The sequence below is a fragment of the Typopeltis vanoorti genome, chromosome 4 (assembly GCF_054136105.1).
Source record: "Typopeltis vanoorti isolate ZY-2024b chromosome 4, IOZ_Tvanoo_1.0, whole genome shotgun sequence".
Lineage (NCBI taxonomy): Eukaryota > Metazoa > Arthropoda > Arachnida > Uropygi > Thelyphonidae > Typopeltis > Typopeltis vanoorti.
Window position 1 is genome coordinate 10,509,352 of NC_143552.1, and position 16,793 is coordinate 10,526,144.

Here is a 16,793-nt window from a genome sequence, read left to right on the forward strand (position 1 = left end):
TGTGTATTTTGGTCTGCAGTTCACATCTGAAAGCTGCTCAATTTTTATTTGCTTTAAAACTGCCTTACAAGTTCTTCTTTACAATATGATATTTAATTTTATCCTGCTCAAGACTAAATGGTGAACACTTTCAATTTTAAATCCTCTGTATATTAATGTCCTGCACCAGTGAGAAAACATCACTATCAACAATAACATAGTCAATGATATTTTTCTTATTCCTTGCCTCTTCTCTCCATGTGAATTTGTGTACATTTTTATGTTGGAATATAGTGTTAGTATTAACACCATATTAGTGTCATTTCCTACTCTGCTATTAGCTCTCCAACAAGGACCAACCTTTCCTTTTTCATTGTGTCAGTTGCTTTCTCTCAAGTCTCAAAAAATTCCTCCACTTCTACCTTAGTAGAACCTTCTGTGGGACCATAGGCACAAATAAGTCTCATTGTCCAGTTCCCCATTCTGATATTTGCCCACATCTCTCTACTTGAAATTGCCTGCCATTCAAGATTTGCCGCGTATTTAGTGTTGAATACTATGGCTACTCCTTTTCCTTGGTTGTCATCTCACCAGCCTAACCGTTTTAAGATTTTAGTAACATCGTCGTCTCAAGCAAAGCAACTGAGGACAAGTTATAATGATATAATATTTCATTCAACCACGAATGATTATAAACTTTTTTTTTAACATTTGTGTTATAATAAATTAATGGCCAACACTCATTGAAAGTAGCGAGTTGATGCATCAGGAACAAATATTGATTCTATTGCAGCATCGCGTTCTTCACATTTATAGCAGTCATTTTCTTCATTATTTTCTATTGTGCGTTTCAAATATCCAGTTTTTACTCAGTGATCCATATTAAAAAAGGTTTAATAAATACAAAAGAGATGTTAATATTAATTAAATGTTTAATAATATTATTATTAGACTGCACTTTGAAATTTAATAACCAACAAAACTAAAAAAATATTATTCTTGCTCGTATCAAATGTACATCCAATCACAACTCCTGACACAAAAACGATTAAATACATATATAATTACGCATGCACTGGTGATGAAAAAATTGTTGAGGATTACAAATTAAGATGCGAACCATTCCGAAATTTACGTACAGTTTTAACTTTGTGGTTCAAACCATTTGAATTAAACCTTTGATACAATCACATTTCGAACCATGCGATACTAGCGTCAGCCAGCCGATACAAAAACTTCATTTAGATTTATTTCTGTTATAGAAAAATAATAGAATAGACCTGTTTATTTGCCATAGCACGATATTTTGAGTATGTTATTTGCGATAGTATATTTCTTTATTATATAGGCTGCTAGGAAAGAAGTGAACGGACACCCCCCCCACTCCCATGGGCAAGGGGCAACCTGCCATGTAACGAGTCACATGCTTATAGCCGATATAAATTGGAGAAATATGATGCTCTCAAGTCAGTGCAAATGTGTTTAGGTGAAATGGTTACGAAAAGGGAACTGACGGAGTTTGAAAGAGACGTCGTGATAGGATGCCATGTTGCAGGCCTATCTGTTGAGCAAATTGCTTGCAAATTGGGCCATCCCAGGGCAACAATCAGTGATAGCATAATGAGATGGAAGCGCAGGGAGTCAACTGCAAGTGCTACCCACTGTGGACGGCTCACCGAACATGACCGTAAGGAAGGATAATATGTAAAAACCACCATTCGTCGGTCGACGCCTTGAACGATGAGTTTCGGACATCGCTATCGACTGGAACACTAATCTGCACAAAAATATTCAGAACAGAGGCTAACAACATGAATTTCCATGTCGTGACCTCTGTTTATGGTACCACGAACATTGAACTCCGAGAGGTATCTGAACATTCTGGACAATGCAATGGCTACTCTGTGGCATTTCTACCAGTGGCGGCCCGTACATGTGCACTGCGACACAGCAGCACCCCCAAGAAAAAATTAAACATTTTAACTTTGTTTGTGTTTATAAATAATAATAATCCTTACAACATTATATAAATGCAATACAACATGTTAAAGTCTACAGCTTATGTTTTGACATTGATTAAATAGTTAATAATTGGAAATGTTTGATTAACGTTTAGATTACGAAACAAATGCACTGCGATCTAACGCGGATATTCGTTTGCGCATGTCATTTCACGTTGCGTCATTCCCACACTGCCCCAAAGGCAGTGTATCTTTAGTATCCTTACGCACTTTATTTCTGTGAGATATGAAGCGTTTATTATTGGTAGGTGTGCGTGGTGAACTATATTTTGTCAATATTATTTTATTTTGTTAAAATAACATAATTATTTATTTATTATAGGTACTGGGCTGAATTATGACGAGGGTCACTGTTGAAAATATGAAAAGAATTATATGTTTTCGATTATCGTTACACGAAACAAATGCACTGCGATCTAACGCCGATATTCGTTTGCGCTTGTCATTGCTATTGATACGAAACTTTTATTATTGGTGTTTGTTCGTGGTGAGGATGAAATATTTGTAATAAAGCAATTTTTTATATGTTAATTTATTTATTAATAAATTCGTTATTGATTAGGAATTTTTTTTTATATGCAGCAACCCCACTTGAAATTTTCACAGGCCGCCACTGATTTCTACGGAACTGACCATTGTCTTTACGAGTAAGAGTACATCGTGTCTTAAGACTGCTGTTGCAACTGCGTGATTTGTAAACATGAACGTCACCACGCTTCGCTGGCCTCCACAGAATCTTGATCTCAACACTACTGAACATCTCTGGGATGAACTGGAGCGTCAGATGAGGTCAAGGGACGTCTGCTGTACAATAGTTGCTGGCCTGGTTGGTCGAATGGTTAGCATATCCGCTCTCCAGGCAAAAGGCTTGGGGGGGGGGTTCGAATCTTGCCGTGGGTATAAATGTTTGTGATTGTCTGTGAAAATAGTGGTGGTGGGCAGTAGATGACGTTGCTGTAAATGATGCGGTTCGCTGTAGTTGGTGGAGACGGAGAGCTGTAGAGTCTTTGGACCTTCCCTCGATGAGTCTTTGGACTCCTTGGAGGTGTCACGTAATAATAACAATAGTTTGGGACCTCCTTACTTGCCTACAGGAAGAACGATCCAAAATTCCGTTGATCGTTATCATACGCTTGTGGAAAGTATGCCCTGTAGGATTGCTGCAGTGATCGCAGCAAAAGGATGCATCTTCTTAATTTAGGCGCCATGGCTGTTTGTTCCTCAAACTATAGTGTCCGTTGACTTCTTTCCAATTAATATATATACATATGTAAAATCAAAATTTAAAAGAACAACGCCTCGTACTAGTGGGGGTTCGTGTACCATACTTTGGGAAACACTGATGTATATCAACATTGTGGTATTTATCTTCTTTTGAAAAGACATTTCCCCAATTCAGAACATGATCACCTCATGAAACGCACACAACAAATAAAAATGTGTATTTTGTTATACCGTCTTCATAAATTTTATGAAACTGCCTGAAACTTTAGTTTTTCAAATATCCGTTTGGATATCGCACCTCAAACATGTAGACGGAAATGCATCCTTTTGTCTTATTTAGTAGATGCCATAGTATCTGGCCGAGTATCTTGGAAAATTTGATTTATGAACGTTCACTGTGACTTTCAGAAGCAGCTAAAGCCAGTGGATTACACTGCGTGTGTTCCGCTAGCAGGTTTGTCTGTCTTACGGGATGAAACACTAGTTTATGGTAGGAAATAATCCCGTCAGCTTTGTATGAAACCTGCTTACTCACCATCAGCCGAAGAACCCCGTATAAAGTTCTTTGCGTCACAGACGAGATTCGATTCGAGAGCTTCCTAACTGGGCATCGCCCATTCTAACTTTGCGCTATCAGTTGTGGAATGCATGGAGAAGTCAATTTTGAGTCTGAAATTCCTCAACTAACATGCATAAAATTCAACCTTGAAGTAATGTCGGTGTTTAGGAATACTTAACTGTTCCATCTCCAAGTTTTGACTACATGAAAGAAGTCTACACTTTAATAGCTTTTTTAACGGCTTACTGTTCATATTTGAAACATAATGCATGATTAAGACCCAAGCCTGCAAAGTATCGTAAAAACCCAACGTAGCTAACCAACGAAGCATACGAGCACAGGTAGATGCCCACCTCAGTTGGGATATACCACAGGTTTCTAAATGAAAGGCAATCAAATACGTTAGAACAAACACACGTTGTTTCATGGATGAATTACTTTTCTCCGCATCGCGGTGTCAACACCGCCTGGCCACTCAAACTGCAGAATACTGCGTGGAGTTTCCAATATAAGCCGAGTCATCTCTGATAATAACAATAGTGAGATGCAATACTCGTAAGTGAAGATCCCCCTAAACAAAACCTAGCAGGCTATAAAACAAATTCTTGAATTGTGAAAAATCCTTACATCACGTTATGTACAGATGTTAAAACCGCGATCAATCTTATTTACTCAAATTATATGCGATCAATAGAAAAGTAACGAGAATGAAATGAAAAGAACGTTCTATTCCATAAGAAAAGTTCTTATATGCCTTTGGTATCTAGGAAGCGAAAAACCTGTAATCAGGTTTTTTAAATTAAAATTTTAAACCGGTCAGAAGAACTGATGCAGTTGACAGCCAGTAATACACTATGAACTTAGGAAAATTAAAGAAACAATAGAAAACAATAGTAATATGAAGGTCCTAAGAAGAACATTATTAGTTGGAAAAAAAGAAATAGCTGTTGAAAGAGGAGCAAACGGTGAACTTATAAAAAACAGAGATGCAATAATCAAAAGAATTCAGGAATTTTATACTGAAGTCTATGAAGACAAAGACCGGGACATCCAAGAATCATCTATGGATAACTCGAGTGATGAAGAACATGATGCCCCTGAGATCTTACAAGGTGAAGTGGAAATGGCACTGCGGGAAATGAAGGATGGAAAGGCCCCAGGAGAAGATGGAATTATGGTAAACTTCTTAAAACTAGGAGGAAGCCCCGTCATCAAGCAGCTGACTAAATTCTTTAATAAATGCCTAAAACAGAGAAAATGTCCAAAAAATTGGAACAATTCACTCCTAATATTAAATTTTTAAAAAGGGCAATAAGGAAGAAATTAAAAACTACAGGCCTATAAGCCTACTCCCCACCATATATAAAGTTTTCACAAAAATTATAAATAATAGAATAAAATCTAAACTAGAGGGAATGCAATCCTGTGAACAAGCTGGATTTAGAAAGAATCACAATACTTTGGACCATATTGACACATTAAGACAGCTCATTGAAAAATCAATTGAATACAATAAACCCTTATGTCTGACCTATATGGACTATGAAAAAGCATTTGATTCGGTTAAAACATCTACAATACTAAAAGCACTTGAAACCCAGGGAACTGAGAAACCATATATTGAAACACTAAAACATATTTACAATAATGCAACTTCTGTAATTAAATTATATAAAAACAGTGAAAAGTTCCCAATACAAAAAGGCACCCGGCAAGGTGACACCATATCTCCCAAATTATTTACAGCTGCACTAGAGGAAGTCTTGATTGGGAAACAAAAGGAATAAACATAAATGGAGAAAGGCTGCATCGTCAGAAATTTTCAGATGATATTGTCCTGATAGCAGATAATCTTTAAGATCTAGAAGAAAGGTTAAATCAGCTAAATGAAGCCTCCAGAGTAATTGAATTAAAAATAAAAAGAGAAAAAAACAAAAATAATGATGAATAAATATATTAACCATAGAACTGTCAAAGTTGAAAACCATGAAATAGAACAAGTTAATTCATATGTATATTTTGGCCAATTGTTATCCTTTGAGGAGTGCCAAAGAAAAGAGATTTAATGAAGAATTCACCTTGGATGGATGGCTTATGGGAAAATGAGAGACATATTCAGAAGTGACATCCCTATGAGTCTAAAAAGGAAAGATTTCAACCAGTGAATACTTCCTGTCCTAACATATGGAAGAGAAACATGGACTTTAACAGAAGCCCTAAACAAACAGCTGCGAATAACACAACATCGCATGGAAAGAAGTATGCTAAAAATAACATTAAGAGATAGGAAGACAAATACCTGGATAAGATCTCAAACAGGTATTATGGATATTGTAAAATACATTAAGCAGGCTAAGTGGAGATGGGCTGGCCATATTGCCAGATGCATTGACGGGAGATGGACTAGAAAAACAAGAGTGGAGACCAATGGATGGAGCAAGACAAAGAAGAAGACCGAGAAGAAGGTGTAGGAATGAACTGGAACAAATTGCAGGAGTGAGATGGATGGGAGAGGCAGAAAACCGAGTGATCTGGAAAATCATGGGGGAGACCTTCGTCCAGCAGTGGACAGAAGAAGAAGAATACACTATACAGATAGAATATACCCACCCTATCACATACTTCAAATTAGCCAAGTTAATGATGTGATAGATCATTGCCCTTATACATGCAAGGGGAAAAACGCTGCAAGCAATCTGTAGTGCATTTTAGTACTATGCATGGGCTAAGTCATGCGAAATGAAGTTTCTTCAGTGGTTGCAAAACGACCAAACATGGTACTTTTTGAAACCGCCTCACAGAATGCCAAAAATATGATTACGTTCTCATACGAAAATTAAGTCGCATCGAGACCATTATTCACGTTGAGACAGGGTTAATACGTTCGGTCTCCCCGTTGTGAAAATGCCGTCGTGCGATTATATCGCACAAAATTAACCCAAAAGGACGTTTCATTTTAATCTTGGAATCTTCCGGGGGGAAAAAAAAATCTACTACTAACAAAGTTTTAGTTAGTAGTAGATACTGCTACTAACAAAGTTATTCAAATGCATACATTTTATAAACAACATTGATTTTTCTTAGGTTGATTTTAGCAGATTTGATCGATTTCATCGCAAATGTAAACTGGCATCCATACAACGGCCAAGTTTTATAGTGATGGAGCTTTCCCGTTTACCAACCTTTAGACTTAGGATTAACACATTTATTAATTTAGCATTTGAATTAGAGTAACAGTGTAGATACACCTCCTTGATCGATTAAAGAGAGATTGATGGCGATGTTTATTGCAGAATTCAAAATTGCGTCTGAAGATAATGTGAGATTAGCAAAACAGTATAGAAAATGAAACTCAAATGCATGAGAAGGGATATATTAGAAAGTAGAAATAACGTCATAGAATAAAACAAAATTAAGAAGGAATTTAGATGTTATGCACGAAAAAAATAGATAAAAAACTAAAAACCTGCAGTAAAACATGGTCTAACATAGGGAGATATGTGAAAGATTTTTTTAAAGATTTTTTTTTTAAGTATTCCAATTAGGAACGCATTATTTGTTTTAATGTTTCAAACAGTGCACGTTTTACCGGAATCGACGAGTCCACAATTCTTTTTACTTATCATGTAACTAACCCAGTAACTAACTGTACCAGAAAGCACCAAAGTAAAAGCAGGTTCATTTGTAGCTATAATAAAACGAATAGTTAGAACAAAAAAGGCACATTTTTGCTTGTTACTTTGAATAAAAACTGTTAATAAGAATTGATTGGCTCTGCGGCGATTAAAGCTATTGAAGTCGTCTAGAACTCGAATTAGACACGTTAAATTGAGCAGTTTTACGTCATAAACCGTTCTTAGCCATTATGATATACAATGCAATTTAGTGCACACGTTTATTTAATATAATATAAATTGGCATTCTCGTACATCCGCACTCTTTCTCAAGAGGGGTAAACCGTTTTGCACTGTATTGGTTGAAGTGTTCCTGATCACCGAGTAATTGATATTTTCCCTTACTTGTTTGGTATAGTTACCGAGTTCAAATTCCAAACGATAATTCTATTAAACATGTTCGAAGAAAATCAGAAATATTTTGAAAATCGTTTCATTTCTACGGATCATATTTGCTTGAGCAATTTCATGGAAGGAATTGCTTCCTTTGAAGAAAGTTCCTCTCCTCCTCAAAGTGATTTTCTAGGTACCTTCCTTGTCGATCCTTAAGCGACGTATCAATTTGCGGCTTCACATTTGAACTGAGAACTCATATTTGAGGGCATATGCAAGATGACAGTTTTTACTAACGTCTTCAAGGTCGATTATTCATTGAGTCTTAAGAGAGACAGCTCATTTGCTTCGTTACCACACAGAGTGAGTGAGCGGATCGCATTCATTAAATTTAGTTTGAAAATATTCCAGAAATGAATATGCAGAATCATTCAAGCCGGTAGTTATTGAACTGGTTTTGCAACCACCGGTGTTCTTATTGTAGCGTTAACAGACATCCCTCTTTTCTTTCTTTCTTTTTTTTTTTGGCAATTGTTCTAAAAAGCATCTACTATGATGCTAAGACTGAGGGTATCGTGCCTTATAAGTGCAGTATGTTTAGGACCGCAAATATAGTCTTAAATAACAGTGTCAGCCGCCAAATCAAACAGTTCTGCTATTGTTTTTTATTTTATTTATTTTTTTATAGCGTTTAATTTTTTTTTTTTTGTACTAGAAAGACACTTGTCTTGATAAACGTTTCGATTTTGAAAAAAAAAAAAAAGTTTGTGTGTCCAGAGCCACCTTTCTGTATAATAGCACATAAGCAAATTCGACTATCAAGAACACACAGGCTTTTAATAACGTTTGTATTTCCCTTGCTGGCCTGATTGGCCGAGTGGTCAACATATCCGCTCTCAAACCAACAGGTTTCGGGTTCGAATCCGACTGTAGACATGGATGTTCGTGAATGTCTTCAGGTGGGAGATCGATTTCATCGCCCCACTTGTTTAAGACCTAAAGTGTCTTGGATGAAAAAAAAAAAATCCATGTCTGGTCTCTAGAGTAGGGTTTTTCTTGAGGATCGTAAAAATATATCAATAAAAATAGATAAAAATCCTTAACTCATATTATAGGTTCACAGATAAGCCATTCGTGGTTGAGAGAAAAAAAAATCCGGTAATGTTAATTTTAGTCGTCATGTGACAGAATTAATTAATTTTGTACTTTTGCCAATACTCTCAATAAATCAAAGAGAAAAGCCAGATTTATAACAACTTACAGAAGAGGCATTCTGCTCGATTCAGAAGTCGTTATCACTCCTTTCACCAACTGATCTGATGTTTTGTGCGTGTGAAACATTTGCCTAATCTGAAAAATGCTGTCAGAATTGCAGTTGTTTGAGATAAGAGCAGATTTATAAGCGAAAAAAAAATTTCCTTTCGATGTCTCAAGACAGGCTTTTATGACGATACGCGTCAGCAGTTATATTTTGCTGCTTCATCATGAATAATAGTAGTACTGCCTTGACTGTTATTTCTCCGTTTGGGAATGAAGCCTTCTGGATTCTTCAATGAACAAAAAAAAGTTAATTATTTTTACAATTGTTGTGGAAATGCAAAAAAAAAAAAAAAAAAAAAAAAAAAAAAAAAAAAACCTTCAATGAATTTTGAATATTTACATTTCCACCCCAAAGAACAAAGACATTTTGTTTGCTAAGATTTAACATTAGTTTCAGTCCTTGAAAGTATTCAGGTTTATCCTTGAAAAATTAGCAGTTTCATTAATGACTGGAGACGGTCGATGCCCACATAACGGTATACAAGTGCATCGTCGTTTTCGCTGATATGGAATCAAAACCGAATATCGTCATCCTTCGCATTAACTGTCTGTTCCTTACACAAACAACCATGCTTGACAGCTTTTTTATCGTCATATTTATTTCGATATTGTTGGAAAAGTGAAGCTGTTTGATTTATTGAGCAGAAACACTACTAAGAAAAAGCTAGCATTTCCATATGCCTGGCTTGTTAAAAAATAATGCTCCGTTAATTTAAATAAATAATCATATGAAAACATTCGTTCGCATGAGCCGCCATTGGATGGATACGTACTGAAAGACTGTTGTGATAACGGTGCACATACGATCCTACTAAATTCTCAACGAAATTTTAGTAAAATATCGAAAGACTGCTACATAAAAATTTCTCATTACGTTTCTTACATGAATTGGGAAGATAGGTAATATGCTCGTATGTCTAGTCGATTTCTTTTTTTTTAAAGAGTTTTTTTTTTAGACAAAACCGTCTGAAAAAAAAATAACAACAATGATAAGTTTCTTACGTCATTGTGGCTGACAGAAGAGTAGTACAATCAAGTCAGCTTGTTCAGAAATAGTGAACTGGTACAGTTTTTCTTTTCTTTTTTTTTTCGATGTGTGAGTGAATGCATTGTCAATCCACTTGGCCCTATTCTCTATTTTTGCTTCGTATTCTTCAATAAAAACAGCCAAAGTCAAGTCTCATCTAGAAAACCCCGGTTTCAATTGGAAACCTGTCAAATCAATTTTCCTCTATACGGGGACCTCGCAAACACGCGACACGTGGGTGTTTTTGTTCGAAAGCTACTAAGCGCAAATAAAACCGGTGATCCCAACATGAGCCCTAACCTTACAGCGTGCCATAAATTGCAAACTACTAAATCGAATTTTATTTATTTATAAATGTTGCCGATTTAAAAATGGGTGAACAAAATGTGGCCTAGTGGGTCATTCTATTAATCGACCAGTGCCGTTCACATTACGATTGCTAATTAGACTGCTAGGTTTGTCTTCATTAGAGCTGCAGAATTGCCTTACTAACAGCAAATCGAATAGGAAACCTAATAAAACCTCTACAGGTTTTATTAGGTTTCCTATTCTATAACCTGGTTTAAAGTGGGCGGTCGTTGTTTATCTCATCCCAAGGGCGCAATTAAGATTTTAGTCGTACAGAAGGATGGACTTGACGGGTATTCACGAGGCTGCTGAATCCCATCAGAGCATAGCATGTAACCATTACATTCAAGTATTTTGACTGAGTAGTAAATTATATATTAAGGAAAATAAATTCTGCCCTGACATTAGTGGCTTAACTACTACACCGCACGTTCCGCATGCGGGCAATGAAAACTCAAGCGCTGCTTACTGAATATTATCGGTAGCATTTAGAAAGCGATCACTACGGTAAAAGTGCTGTTTCAGTAGATACTAAATCAATTTTCGTTATTCTAAAGTTGAAATTTGTATCCAGAATGCAGAAAAATATTAAATAAGAACTTGTAATTACCTGATTTCAAAGGTAAATCGTCTTCTACTTGTCGAGCTTCCAGTTCTGTCAGCACAGCATCCACTATGGGTACCATTAGGGCAGCCGTTGCTGTGTTGCTGATCCACATTGATAAAAACATTGCAGTCATCATAATTCCGAGCATCATCCTGAAAATAAATATAAAAAAATAAGCGATTCATTTCTTATAGTCCATGATCATACACCCAAGTATTCTATTCTGTAATTATTTCTTATGTGATTTGAGTGGTTTTAGTGATTGGCTAACCCAAAATTTGCGCGGAGAATAATTATGATTTGTGCAAATTTCACATTTTCATTCTGTGGAAGTATTCATGCAATTGTTATTCGTAATGTCATTCCACTAATCAGGATATTTCAAAAATAACAGAAGTATTTCTACATGAATTTCTACTTCTGAGAGGTCTTCAGATAAATGAATGGCATTTGGCGCACACGTTACTTCTCAGTATGATCGAGAAGTGCTTGTGCGTTTGCCCCACAGTAGCGGATTGTCTGTCGCGGTGTAGAAGGAATTATTTCGAAGTGTTAACCCTGTGCATCGTGAACAGTTGTAAACTGCTTAACTGCCTAGAGATGGAAATCACCGGCGCCCCTTCAGAATTATGAGGAGCGAACATTCGCGATTTTATTTGACACTACTGCGCAAAAACGTTTCCCTTAACCAACGAGTGAGTTAATCCTTGGGAAATGCATCTGTCTTCTCCGATTAGACACATATGAGACAAACACCATCATGATAGATTGTTTTGTCACCCTGATTACGCCCGCACTTCGACTTCCGTCATGCTATTAGCAAAGGCCGTTTCCGTGACATGGCATTTGCTTCATACGCTTCTAGATGGATTTGAGGTGATACCACCCTGCATAAATCGCATTTCCTCTACGTATGCCGCCATGTTTCTGTTCTTTAGAAGCCGTCTTGAAATTGATATGCTTCTCAACGATGCTCACGTAATGTTATGCCATTAGGAAACATACGACTGCAAATTTTCTCGTCGCTTTCACCAACTCCCTCGCGAACGACTCCTTTTCACTTAGAAGTTATCGATTCTTTAATGTTTGAAACATCCTGCCGTGCAAACAGTACTGAAAGTAGAAAGCAAGAATTTATTATTTAATCCCTTGGAAAATACGATGGTAAAAAGATGTACTTTATATGCATTCAGTCATACGAACAAGGTTAAACTATAATAATTTATTCCTCATGGAAAAAAAAAAAAAAAAAAAACCTCTGTAAAGTATTTTTACTAAACCTAATTTTTCGGGATGAATTTTTTCGCTACGTTATTTAGTGAAGTCACTATCGTAACAACAAATTTTGATGTTACGATGGCAACGTCACTTAAAGATAAAACCGATTTTTGTCAGTTTCTCTCATCCAAATTCTGCTTCGCTAACCAGGACACATTGTCTTTTACTATATTAGAAACAATGTCGTATGCCTTACGAGATCTTTTGTCAGAAAGACCTCGGAAGATTCTTAAATAGTTTAGATAAGCTTTCTGGTTCTGATGGCATTCCAACAGTTACATTCAAAAGTTGTACTTCAAAATGAACTTCCTCCTATATTGTATGTACACTTTCCTGTTCAATTGTATTAAGCCCAATCTAGAAAAGAGAGAGAACGCTGCCATCGAAGTGAACTGTTTTTTCACCTGTAGTACCAAAGATAATGATTGCTAATAGGGATTCCGCTACTCTAGATCTACAATGGATTCTTGTAGCCTACACTATCCATCTTTTTTTCCGAATTTTTAGATGCCATATTAAAGTTTGGAAAAACCAGAGCAGAGTAATCGCTCTTGATACGCTTGAAGCATTTCATCAGGTTTAGCATGGAGATGTGATTCTTAATGGATGTATGTGCTTGACAGGTGTAAATCAGCAATAAACTAGAGATCTGATCTTGGGGGGGGGGGATTGGGTATCTTCGGATATGGGAGGTGGGGTTTGAAATGGAACTACGTTTTGGAAGCATTTAAGTTAACAAGTTATCTACGTCCTACTGATTTTATGAAATTTTTAAGAAGATCCGTGTAAGACACTGCTTGAAAAGACAGAACGGGATATTTCAGCACTGCAAATTATCAGACGAAAATGAGGAACTGTGGATAGAATTTGATGTTAGTCAGAGAAGGTTATTCAAATAAAGGAGAAATAGCTTAAGCGAAAGTGTAGAGTTCTGGGTACCAACATTCGCACGGAAGGAAATCGGAAGAAAGTAATCCATCATGCTACGAATGAATGACAGAAGAGTAAATGCAACACGGTTGCATGAGTGAGCGTTAGCCATAACATCGCAGCATCATAAGACGTCTTTTGTGCCAAACTCGATCAAGTAGTTCTCAAACTTTCTATGACTTGTTTTGGAAAAGTGAAAATGCTGCAGCGAGATCCACTCATGGATCAGCAGTAGTGAAATTCATGTGTGTAGATGGATGATTTCAGAAACTTCATTGTTAATAGAAAATACTTGCTCTTTTCTTTCTTGATCAACTAAACTGGAGAAGGAAAGTCAGTTGAAATTGACGTCCAAGGACTTAATTCTTTCTACATTTGGATCGAATAAAATAAGTTCTGAAAGACACAAAAATGTTCATAGTATTCTCCTAATTTGGAAAGTGATAGGCACCAAATGAATGCGGAAATGGGGGAAATAAATTTTGATTCAGAGCAGATAGAAAAGAAGGGAGAGGTCAATTTTTGTTATTCTTTCAGATGGTTGTCAGACTTGAAAAATGCACACGTCCTATCCTTGAAAGGAATGAGTTCCGAATTTGCGTGGACAGAAGTTGTGTCCTTTAGTTGAGATTCTGTTATGTCCGAATGTCTATAAAGTAGTGATGCTCGTAGTTTATGTTGGAGTTGACACCAGACCATGAATATTGAAGTGTTTTGATTTTTTTGTATGGTTTTTCTGTTGTTTTTAAAAATGTTTTTGGTTAGTTCCATTGGCTTTAACTTTCTTGGGTTAGTTTTGCTGTCATCAAAATTATTTATGAGACTTTACATGGTTGAGTGTTGCAGAAGAATTAACTGAAGAGTACTCATGCAGTGCAGAGTGTACTAACAAACATGCCTTCCACAAAGTATTGTCAGTACCACAAGAATATCACTGTACTCGTTCTTTATACCTGATGTGGAAAAGTAACTGCAGCTGAATGCTCGCTTTGTTAGCTTCCTGATGATTTGCTATCTAGTTTACTTTTTTGTATTATCTAGCGGCCAACCGTGTGAAACTGTTTGACTGCTATATACCCTAGTGTTTAAGATGTCACTGTAGGGTGTCCTCACTGCATGTAGATAGACTGTCTCTGTCCCCTTTCTATCGCAACAACAACAACAACCAATAAGCAAGACCTCCAAATAAGCAAGGTTTTCAATGAAGAGGAAAATTATCTGCTTCCTATAGGCTAGTTGGGATTTTCTCCGGCGAGAGAAGGAATGATTTTTGTGCGACAGAGTTTGCAAGGGCCATAGTGAGTTCTACTCATGAAAAGCCTACTGCTAGCCTTTCTGATGAACCACACACACAATAATAATAATAATAGCTAGTGTATATAGCAATGATGATAGTAGTAAATTCTGCGTTATGAACGAAAATAAATTAAACTCATAAAAACACAAAAGTAATACGTACCAGATCGGGGTTGGCCCAACATGTAGTAAAACTTTTAGTGCAATTCGCTTGTGTAGGTTACAGTGTTCAATACCAACAGCCATAAGAAGTCCTCCAATAAACATCATATTAGTAGCCTGGGGGATAGAAAGCACAGAGTGTAAGAACAGAAAAAAAAAAATATTGTGAAATCTGTAATCGAAACAGCAAAACTATTCCAACCACCATTCGTTTTGGTCACCAAATTTGACAAGCATGTTTACAAGTTTGAAAATGCCAAATAAACACGGATTTAAGATGATCTTGAAACGTCACGGTGACATAAGCAGCAAACAAAAACTTATTCACTTTGCCTAAATAGGTCACAGATGTAAATGCTGCGTCACAGTAGAGGCAAGATATCAGCAATAAGGTATGGTTCTTAGGAAATACTTGTGATTCTGACATCTATCACTCTCAACGGATATCTATCCGCTGAAAACCAAGGTTATAAAATGTTAAACGCAGCTGTCATTATCGGAGAAATAAGTTCGAGCGGTTTCTGCAGTTTCATCTTCTCTATCACGCGCAACTGACTTAGAATTATAGGTTTTGGAATTTAATGACAAGAAAACGTCATCGGTTATCCTACCCCCCCTCCCCCAGAAAGTAGTAGGTTATCTAAATCATTCTCCTTTTTTAATGGTAATGTCTGACTCGCATCTTTCCCTCATCATACTTGGTAATTCTTTTGTCTGGTCTCGAGCACTGCTGAAACTCTCTGAAGCATGAATTTTTCTCTACTCAGTACGTGATATGAAGCATAAGAGGAGCAGCAAGGCAAAAGAATGAGCGATGGCATTCACGTATTGAGTAGAGAAAAATTCATGCTTCAGAGAGCTTCAGCAGTGCTCGAGACCAGAAAAGATATAGAATTACTAATAATTTAAAATAAAATACATAAATCAATGCTCACTTACTCTTCAGTTGAAATTGTTCTATGATTTTGCTCTTCGCTTAAGCAAATATGGAACTTTCTTCGTCTTTTGAAACCTAATGAGTATCAAAATGATTCGAAGTAATAATAAAACGGCGTATTAGTTAGACTTAACTTTTGTAAAAAACATCAAATGGTTGTGTGTGAGCGCGCGCGTACACACAGTTCCATGAATCCCACTCATGGAAGATTGTAAATTGTACGTTAAGCAGTGCGTATATGTTCCGAGGGTTACGCCATAGGAATCTCCACTATAGAGACGAAACATGGAATTTTTTCAAAGGACCTAGGGCCTCCAGTTAAATAGGATGGTGGCTTGAACTCAGACCTATTAGTTGGAAAGTAGACACGTTATCCGCTCGGCCAACAAACAGTATGAACACTGTCCTATGTTATTACCTAATGAGTACGTTAACCACAGCTGACTACTTATCTCGCAAATTTCATGAATTTTCCTTTCCCCCGACTTACAATATACTTTTAAAACAATTAGAGTCTCCGTAGCAGCTCAGTCAGTATAGACGAAGCCCTTTGGTCGGAAAGACCATGGTTCGATTCCCGTCTAAGACGTGAGGAACCTTTATCTGGTCTGTTTCGACTAAAAGATATGTTAGTTGGTCTCATACGGAGGTAGGGTTTTTTTTCACCCGAAAACTCGGGTTTTTCGTCCCCCAGAACAGCCAAACCGGCCCCGTGAACACACGGATTACAGTCAGGAATACTTCCCTTAAGGGATGCAGCAAGGAGTGACGACCGGGCTGCAATAATTAGTCGTAAGCTCCCTCATTAGGGATGGGGATTCAACCTGTCCTAGAATGGATGAGTGAGTAGAATAGGATAAAACAATTGCAATATAAAATTCAGCGTTTTAAACAAATTATGCACAATTTTACTAAAACTGTCCCATACAGTTCCAACTTTCCTAGTTGATTAAAATACCCTAGAAATTGCCTTAATTTCAGGAACTAGGTGGGCGAGTGAATGCTCAGTACATACCGAGGACGTTCTCTGGTTGAGAAAGGACTGGATTCGAATCCTCTCTCTAACGCCTAGAACCATTACAGAGACTTTAAGTAAAG

At 36.8% G+C, this 16,793-nt stretch overlaps 1 protein-coding gene across 1 annotated transcript in view; it reads right to left on the minus strand.

The window, feature by feature from the left end:
* The window catches only part of LOC150107100 (Na(+)/citrate cotransporter-like), a 135,108-nt gene that overhangs the window by 26,631 nt on the left and 91,684 nt on the right, over nucleotides 1-16,793 (minus strand). Inside the window, exons 3-4 of the mRNA XM_090391613.1 lie at nucleotides 14,760-14,875; nucleotides 11,096-11,244 (exon numbers count right to left, since the gene is read on the minus strand). Coding sequence (XP_090247739.1) covers nucleotides 11,096-11,244; nucleotides 14,760-14,875 — 265 coding nt within the window. The remainder of the gene's footprint in view (nucleotides 1-11,095; nucleotides 11,245-14,759; nucleotides 14,876-16,793) is intronic.